General features: G+C 38.7%; 1 protein-coding gene across 1 annotated transcript in view; it reads right to left on the reverse strand.

Annotated features, from left to right (window-relative positions):
* Positions 1-2,309: 2,309 nt before the first annotated feature.
* Positions 2,310-10,054, reverse strand: part of LOC110315066 (NACHT, LRR and PYD domains-containing protein 4B) — a gene marked incomplete at its 3' end in the record, with an annotated part of 38,377 nt that continues 30,632 nt past the window's right edge. The window contains exon 7 of the mRNA XM_021189223.1: positions 2,310-2,480. Coding sequence (XP_021044882.1) covers positions 2,310-2,480 — 171 coding nt within the window. The remainder of the gene's footprint in view (positions 2,481-10,054) is intronic.

Here is a 10,054-nt window from a genome sequence, read left to right on the forward strand (position 1 = left end):
AAGAATTGACAAATGGGACCTCATAAAATTGCAAAGCTTCTGTAAGGCAAAAGACACTGTCAACAAGACAAAAAGGCCACCAACAGATTGGGAAAGAATGTTTACCAATCCTAAATCTGATAGAGGACTAATATCCAATGTATACAAAGAGTTCAAGAAGCTGGACTCCAGAAATTCAAATAACCCCTTTAAAAATGGGGTACAGTACTAAACAAAGAATTCTTAACTGAGGAATACAGAATGGATGAGAAACACCTGAAAAATGTTCAACTTCCTTAGTCATCAGGGAAATGCAAATCAAAGCAACCCTGAGATTCCATCTTACTCCAGTCAGAATGACTAAGTTTAAAAATCAAGGTGACAGCAGAAGCTAGCGAGGTTGTGGAGAAATAGGAACACTCCTCCATTGCTGGTGGGATTGCGAGCTTGTACAACCACTCTGGAAATCAGTCTGGTGGTTCCTCAGAAAATTGGACATAGTACTACTGGAGTATCCAGCAATAACTCTTCTGGGCATATACCCAGAAGATGTTCCAACTGGTAATAAGGACACATTATACACTATGTTCATAGCAGCTGAGATGTCCTTTGCAAAACACAAGAAAACCAAGAGGGAAGACCAACATGTGGATACTTCATTACTCCTTAGAATAAGGAACAAAATACCCATGAAAGGATATAGGTACAGAGACAAAATTTAGAGCTAACATCTTATGAATGGACGGACTATCCAGAGACTACCCCATCCGCGGATCCATCCCATCATCAGCCACCAAACCCAGATAGTATTGTACATGCCAACAAGTTTCTGCTGAATGGACCCTGATATAGCAGTCTCTTTTGAGTCTATGCCAGTGCCTGGCAAACACAGAAGTGTATGCTCACAGTCAGCTATTGGTTGGAACTCAGGGCCCCCAATGGAGGAGCTAGAGAAAGTACCCAAGGAGCTGAATGGGGCTGCAACCCTGTAGGTGGAACAACAGTATGAACTAACCAGTACCCCCTGAGCTCGTGTATCTATCTGCATATGTAGCAGAAGATGGCCTAATCGGCCATCATTGGGAAGAGAGGCCCCCTGGTCTTGAAAACTTTATATGACCCAGCACAGGGGAATGCCAGGGCAGAGAAGTGGGAGTGGATGGGTAGGGGAGCAGGGGCGGGGGAGGGTATAGGGAACTTTCGGGATAACATTTGAAATGTAATAAAGAAAATATCTAATAAAAAAATATATCCAGTATGACAATTTTAGTGGGTCTTAGAAAACCATCATTATAGGTAAAACACCTTCTATGTTGGGTTTGCATTTTGTACTTTTTCCTATTTCTAGAGATGATAAAAATGCTGTGAACCTTATATTTTATGAAAGAGTAGCTAACAGTGTTTGAGCAAGTCCCACACATCTGGATTTGCCACTAAAAAGTCATTTGATATTGAAATACTTATCTACTTAATATGATCAAAACAATAACCACATTAAATTATGCAACAATCTCTTAGAAATCTAGAGTTCTGTTATTTTTCTTCCCATTACTGTAAAACTGCTCTTAATTCTTTCCAAAGTAGATTTTTGCATACAAAGTAGTGTAATTTATAGACACATTTTTACAGCCCTTCTTCCATACCTTACTCTTCCTTAGATTTGAAAAGTCTCCTGTATGTTCCTTTTTGTAAAAAACAGTTCCTTGATGGGGACATGGTTTGGGGAAGTTGTGGGATCTCTGGAATATTGATATGTAACAGGTAGATATGAGCCACTGGGTGTAGGCTTAAGGACTATTCCTAGACCCAGATTTTAGCTCCATGCTCTGCTTCCTGATCCAAAATAATGAGGAAAAATTTTATATACACTTCTACCACTCCATCATGCCTTTTTCCCAAACAGAAGAGATTACACAATTCTATACCGTGACTTTGAATGAACCCTGCCTGCCTTAAACTGCTTCTGATATCTAATCACAGTCACAGTGATTAGAAAAAAAAATCAGTAATATACCCTATATATAGAACTTCGGGTCTAGTTTTCCATCCATTGATATACATTCATTTTCTAGCACCCATCCAAACTTCTTAACCATCCCTTCAGCACAAGTCATATTTCCTCTCTTTCTCTTAGTACTTTATGTATATATTCTGAGCAGCTTCCCACTGCATACCAAAACCATGACACAGAGGTCAAGGCACAAATCTATCTGTCCTAAGGAAGGGGTCTTCAAGAACCTGAGGTAAGTAACTCTACCCTGCATATTCTCAGGAGTATACATAAAAGTTTCCTAAATAGGGCCTCCAAGGCCAAACTCAAGGAAACCTACCTTAGTGACTGCAGAACACAGTCTGGGAGAGTCAGAGCCTTACAGAGAACCTTCAGCCCTTCATCCTTCAGATCATTGTAGCTGATGTCTAGGTGTTTCAGGGATTTGTTCTGCCTAAGAACATCAGAAAGATAGTCCCAACATTGCTCACAGAGAGAGCAGCTGTATAAACTGTAGGAGGGAAATAAGAGTATATGAATGGGCAGAAAACTTTATACAGAGTAAGGGTAATAAAATATTCAAGCAAGGGGAGGAACTTTTAGCTTATACAGCACATCTCCCTTCATTTCTTTGGACTCACATCAGATTTACCATTGAATCTGAGTAAATCGCTGACAATGCTTATGTTTGGAAGACATTACCTGAAGCTAACCTAAATCTTACATATTAGCAATGCCAAAATCCCTGTCTATAATGATAATTTTTAAACTACATGATTATTGCAATAAAGTCAATGACATCAATGTTGTCTTGTATAATAAACAGCATGAAAATGTATATATTTGAAATAATGTATACTTGATTTAGTCTCATTTCTGTTTTTGTGACAATGTCCTTATGAAAATCAATTTTGGGGAGAGAAGTTTTAATTTAGCTCATTATTCCAGATTATACTCTCTCATTTTGTGAAGTCAAAGGGGCAGAACCTTCAAACAGCTCATCATACCACATGTAAAAATTCAAGGGCACAGAGAATTCATACATACATGGCTATATTTTCCATACTTCAATAAGCCAGGACCCAAACCCAGTATAATGGTGATGCCTAATGTCTTCACAGTCTAATTAGCAAAATCAAGACAATCTCTCACAGACATGCTCCTGGGCCCATCTTATCTAGACATTCCTTCATTGATACTTCTCAGATGGTTCTCCATTGTGTCAAGTTGACAGGTGACATTAAACATCATAATATTAAATATATAGGTATACACAATATGAAAAATTGAAATCACTTGGCACTATCCAAAACACTAAACCATCTGTCTTTCTCTCCTGCCTTCTAAAAGATTTTAATATTCTTCCATTAGCATACAGAATTACAAGAGAGACACATTCAGTATGAAATAGGGTCAATGATCTCATAGGCATTGTATTCTGTGACTACCTGAGTTGAGAGTCCATTCTATATTTCAAAACCAAGTTATTGACATAGTTATAAGTGCCTATGTTAGGGACTTCAGTCTAGTTGACATTCTTTTGTAATTTACTACATTTATACCTTAGTATTTATGGGTAGGAGCAATGTGTGTGGATGTGAGGTCAGAGTTATTGTGGATGCAAAAATGTGCAGGAACTCAAGAGTTATATGTACAGTGGTTCATTTCTGCATGTGCCCAAACCTGTTGTTACTCTCCCATATACTAGTTCCAACCTCTTCCAATCTTCATATACTATGTAGTATATTTTAAATATCAACTAATTCTTATACTATAATGAATAGGGAACAACAAAAAGAAAAACTACAAATGTTAAGTCAAATGTTAATTCAGAAACAACTAAAAATTTCAAATGATTATTAATGGGTGTATATGATATGTGAGGGTACATATCACAGTAATCATGTAGCGGTAATACAACAGCTTTGAAGAGATAGTTCGTTCCTCCCCAACCCTGTTACAAAGGTTGTTTTGATGGTTGAACTTCAACTTGAAGTCCTCCTGTGTCAGCCTCCTGCATAGTTGGAACTACAGGGTTGTGAAAGCAAACCTGGTTGGTATATGTGTGTATTAGTACATGTTTTAAAGATTTCATTTTTAACAATGTACCTTTGTAAATGATATGGGTGGGTTTGTCCATGTGAGTGAGGGTGCCTGTGTAGAATGTTTGATTCCTCAGACCTAGAGCTAAAAGTTGTTGTGATGTAACCTGGCATGGATGCTAGAAAAAAATGGTCCACTGAAGGAACAGTATGTGTGTTTGTAACTCTCAAGCCTCCTCTCCAGCAGTACTCCCACGCCCCCATGGTTGTCTATGCCTCTTAGGTTTGTGATTTTAAACTTCTGTAATAGGACTGTATCAATGGAAAGATATGATTACTTAATTTGCCTGTGCGGTTTCTAAGAGAACTTGGCTTCTGTGATGTTTCTGCCTTAGACTCTAGACAGGTTTCCTACTGATGACCTTCTTGTCAGCATGTAAGCACAAAATGCTATAACAATTCAAGGAAAGAAAGAATTCAGAACTTTCAAAGCATCCTTTGGCTATTTTCTAAGCCCAAGGAAAGAGATGGACAACTGTCCTATCCTTTTATGTATTCAAACAATACCCTCATAATCATTGCTATTAAGAGTCACAGCCACCTTTCCCCAGCACAGGCAATACTTTCCCACAGGAAATATTTGTCTCTCACAGTTTTTTAATAAACAATCTGGTCTACTGGGATTAGGCTCCACTGTCTATTTCAATCCCTTGTTGTTCTATACTGCATTAGAAATGTAACAATGACTATGAGCATCTAATTCTGTATTTGCCAGGCAGTGGCATAGCCTCACAAGAGACAGCTATATCAGGGTCCTTTCAGCAAAATCTTGCTGGTATATGCAATAGTATCTGCATTTGGTGGCTAATACAGAAGTGGATGCTCACAATCATCTATTGGGTGGAATACAGAGCCCCCAATGGAGGAACTAGAGAAAGTACCCAAGGAGCTGAAGGGGACTGCAACCCTATAGGTAGAACAACAATATGAACTAACCAGTACCTCCAGAGCTTGGNTCTCTAGCTGCATATGTAGCAGAAGATGGCACAGTCGGCAATCATTGGGAAGAGAGACTCCTTGGTCTTGCAAACTTTATATGCCCTAGTACAGGGGAATGCCAGGGCCAAGAAGTGGGAGTGGGTGGGTAGGGGAGCAGGGCAGGGGGAGATTATAGGGGACTTTCAAGATAGCATTTGAAATGTAAATGAAGAAAATAACTAATACAAAATTGGAAAAAAAAAAGAAATCTAACTGTGTATACTGCAAATATACTCTGGTATGTGGAGGCAGATGCCTATGTCTTTCTCAGTTTCTCTCTGCCTTGGTTTTGTTGTTGTTGTTATTTTGTTTTGTTTTGTTTTTTCATTTTTCAAGACAGGGTTTCTCTGTATAGTCCTGCCTGTCCTGGAACTCACTCTGTAGACCAGGCTGGCCTCGAATTCAGAAATCCGCCTGCCTCTGCCTCCCAAGTGCTGGGAATAAAGGTGTGCGCCACCACGACTGGCTCTCTCTGCCTTGGTTTGAGACTGGGGCTTACCAATAAAGGCTGAAACTTGAGTTCTGGGACACACTGAACTTTAGCACTCAGATCTAGTATTACAGACATAGAATACTGCTTGGCTAGCATAGAAAAGTATGCCTAACCACTGAGCCATTTCTCCAGCCACAAAATTAGCAGATATTTTATAAGCAGACTCCATGTTCAAACTATTCCACAGTTCTCTCCAGGGCACTCCACCTCCATGGCCACTTATACTAAGTTCACCAAAATGCAGTCTTTGTGGCACAAAGTACTGAATAGTGAGGATATCCCTTTGTCTAAGTTGTTGGATGCTAAATTAAGTCTCTTCAAGAAATTGACCAAGAATAAAACCATTGTGTTCTAGAGACTGGCTTGAAGGTAAGTTAGTATGAACCAAAGTAACTACTGTTTATCTCAAAATAAAATGAGGACATGCATCATGAAAGAGAAGGCCCGAAGCAGTACATGAGTGGAGAGAATCTTATTTTCTTCCCGAAACTATCAATAGGTAACTCCAGCAGGGCTGTGTCAAGGCCTCTCCAGTTATTTCTGCTAGATGAGCTGAAGCACCTCTCTTGCTTCATTATTTAAAGACATTATCTATCTGTTCTTTCTTCTTCTTTTACCTGGGGGTGCAAAAGTGACACCCTGTTCCTCTTCCCAGGACAGGAGATCAGGGTTCCACTCTGCTTCAGTGACATTTCTTCAGTCAATTTCTGCAGAATATTTGTAGGCTCCTATATGATTTAATTTTTACCTTTCTCTCTCATTGGGTTATCTTAGTCTCTGATAATGGGATGATAATTTGCAAGCTATGGATTTTTTTGTGCTACTTGCTACTTATTTTTCATTTGTTAAAGTTTTTCTTGCTATATCACTCAGTAAACTCAATCATGAAAACCAAAAGTATGGTTACCACAGAAGCATACAGAATAACAGTACCCAGGGCAGAAAAATAGGATAAAAGTGACATATCAAGAACTTTAGCTTCTGGTCTGAGCCAGTGCAGTAGCAGACCTTGGGAGCTAGCTCTGCTCCCAGTCCCACAACATCCAGAAGAAGCACAACTTCCAGGCCCTGTAACATGCTCAGGATCATAGGTGAGGAGGCCCCAACATCCTAATACTGAGAGTAACTGGGACCAGCAGGATCCAGGGACATAGGAACACCTGCCTGGCCAGTTGCACAGGTTCCTTCTGTTTTGAGATAGTGCTCTGAGATCATCTGGGGTAATATTTCAACACGCAGTTCCACAGTGCCCACAGGAAGCTTGACTCCCAGGTGTTCTAACAGGCCCAGGTTCATAGCTCTGCACACAGTCAAACAGCATCCAGAAGATGCTTTAATCCTAGGCATTATAACATGCTAAGGATCATAGGTGCTGTAACACACCCAGGATCACAGGAACACAGGATCTCAGGAGCTTAGTCACATCAGTATTTCAGGATACCACAGGCAGTGTTGACTCTTAGGAGCTCTGACAAACCCAGGATCTCAGGATGAGAGGATCCTAGAATAACAGGATGAAAGAATCAGCTATACTCTGAGGAGATCTGACACATCCAGGATCATCGGAGGAACAGGTTCCAGTCAGAGACAGTGAGGGCAGGTAGCACTAGAAATAACCAGATGGGGAAAGGCAAGCATACGGACATAAGCAACAGAAACTTGGCATCATCAGAACCCAGTTCTCACATCACAGTAAGTCTGGGATACACTATCACACAGGAAAAGCAAGGTTCAGATCTAAAATCACTTCTCATGATGAAGATAAATGGCTTTAAGAAGGACATAAATAACTCCCTAAAAAATTACAGGAGAGCATAGGTAAACAGGTAGAAGCTCTTAAAGAAAAAACACACTAAAACTTTAAAGAATTACAGGAAAAACAACCAAACAGGAGAAGGATTTGAACATGACCATCAAGGATCTAAACATGGAAATAGAAACAATAAAGAAATCACATAGGGAGATAATCCTGGAGATAGAAAACCTAGGAAAGAGATCAGGACAGAATGAGAAGACCAAACCTAAGGATAATAGGTATAGAAGAGATTAAAGATTACAAACTTAAAGGATCAGTAAATATCTTCAACAAAATTGTAGAAGGAAATTTTCCTAACCTAAATAAAGAGATGCCCATGAACATACAAGAAGCCTACAGAACTCCAAATAGACTGCACTAGAAAAGAAATTCTGCCCATCATATTACGATCAAAATATCAAATGTACAATAAAAGAGAGAGAGAAAAGAAAAGAAATGAAATAAAATGAAATGAAATGAAAAGAAGGAAAGATAGATTATTAAAAGCAGTAAGGAAAAAAAGGTCAAGTAACATACCAAGGCAGACCTACCAGAATTACACCAGGCTTCTCAACAGACACTATAAAAGCCAGAAGATCCTGGGCACATGTCATACACACCCTAAGAGAAGAAAAATGCCAGCCCAGGCTACTATACCCAGCAAAAATCTCAATTACCATAGATGGAGAAACCAAGATATTCCGTGACAAAGCCAAATTTACACAATATTTTTCCACAAATCCAGCCCTACAAAGGATAATAGATGGAAAACTTCAACACAAGGAAGGAACCTCCACCCTAGAAAAAGCAAGAATCTTCTATCAAGAAACCCCAAAGAAGATAGCCACAGAAGCATAATTCCACCTCTAACAACAAAAATAACAGGAAGCAACAATCACTTTTACTTAATATCTCTTAACATCAATGGACTCAATTCCCCAATGAAAAGACAGAGTAAAATACTGGATAAACATGGCCCAGCATTTTGCTGCATACAGGAAACTCACCTCAGTGACAAAGACAGATAGTACAAAGTAAAGGCCTGGAAAATAATTTCCAAGCAAATGTTCCCAAGAATCAAGCTGGAAAGCCATTCTAATATCGAATAAAATCAACTTTCAACCTAAAGTTATCAAAAAAAGATAAGGAAAGACACTTCATTCATACTCATCAAAGGAAAAATCTACTAAGAAAATTCTCAATTCTGAACATCTGTGCTCCAAATGCAAGGGCACCCACATTCATAAAAGAAACTTTACTAAAGCTCAAAGCAGACATTGCACCTCAAACAATAATTTTTGGAGACTTCAACATCCTACTCCCATCAATGAACAGATAATGGGAACAGAAACTATACAGAGACACAGTGAAACTAACAGACGTTACGAACCAAATGGATTCAACAGATATCTATAGAATATTTTATCCTAGAACAAAAGGATATACCTTTTTTCTCAACACCTCATGGTACTGTCTCCTATCAGATCACAATGGACTAAGGCTGATCTTCAATAACAACCAAAATAATAATAAACTCACATAAATTTGAAAGCTGAACAACACTCTACTCAGTCATAACTTGGTAAAGAAAGAAATGAAGAAAGAAGTTAAAGACTTTTTAGAATTCAATGAAAATGAAGCCATAACATACCCAAGCTTATGGAATACAATCAGTGTAAGAGGAAAATAATCATACCTCTGAGTGCCTCCAAAAAGTAACTGGAGAGAGCATACACTAGCAGCTTAACAGTACACCTGAAAGCTCTAGAACAAAAAGAAGCAAGTTCACTCAAAAGGAGTAGATAGCAGGAAATAATCAAACTCAGGGCTGAAATCAACCAAGTAGAAACAAAAAGAACTGTACAAAGAATCAAGAAAACCAGGAGTTGTTTTTTTTTTTTTTTTTTTAAGAAAATGAACAAAATAGATAAACCCTTAGGAGAGTAACCAGGGGCCCGGTGACAGTATCCAACTTAATAAAATCAGAAATGAGAAAGAAATTAGGGAAACAACACCCTTCAAAATCGTCACAAATAGTATAAAATATGTGACTCTAACTAAGGAAGTGAAAGATCTGTATGATAAGAACTTCAAGTCTCTGAGGAAAGAAATCAAAGAAGATCTCAGTAGATAGAAAGATCTCCCATGCTCATGGATTGTCAGGATCAACATTGTGAAAATGTCTATCTTGCCGAAAGCAATCTACAGATTCAGTGCAATGCCTATCAAAATTCCAAACTCAATTCTTCACAGAGTTAGAAAGGGCAATTTCATCTGGAATAACAAAAAACCTAGGATAGCAAAAGCTCTTCTTAATAATAAAAGAATCGCTGGGGGAATTAATATGCCTGATCTAAAACTATACTACAGAGCAATTGTGATTAAAAACTGCATGGTACTGGCATAGCAACAGAGAGGTAGACGAATGGAATAGAATTGAAGACCCAGAAATGAACCCACACACCTATGGTCACCTGATCTTTGGCAGGGAGCTGAAACCATCCAGTGAAAAAAAGACAGCATTTTCAACAAATGGTGCATGCACAACTGGCTGTTATCAATTGATCCATTCTTATCTCCTTGTACAAAGCTCAAGTCTAAGTGGATCAAGGAACCAGAGACACTGAAACTTATAGAGGAGAAAGTGGGGAAAAGCCTCGATAAAATGGGCACAGGGAAAAAATTCCTTAACAGAACAGCAATGGCTTGTGCTGTAA

Source organism: Mus pahari, unplaced genomic scaffold (genome assembly GCF_900095145.1).
Source record: "Mus pahari unplaced genomic scaffold, PAHARI_EIJ_v1.1 scaffold_6429_1, whole genome shotgun sequence".
In the NCBI taxonomy this organism is placed as follows: Eukaryota; Metazoa; Chordata; class Mammalia; order Rodentia; family Muridae; genus Mus; species Mus pahari.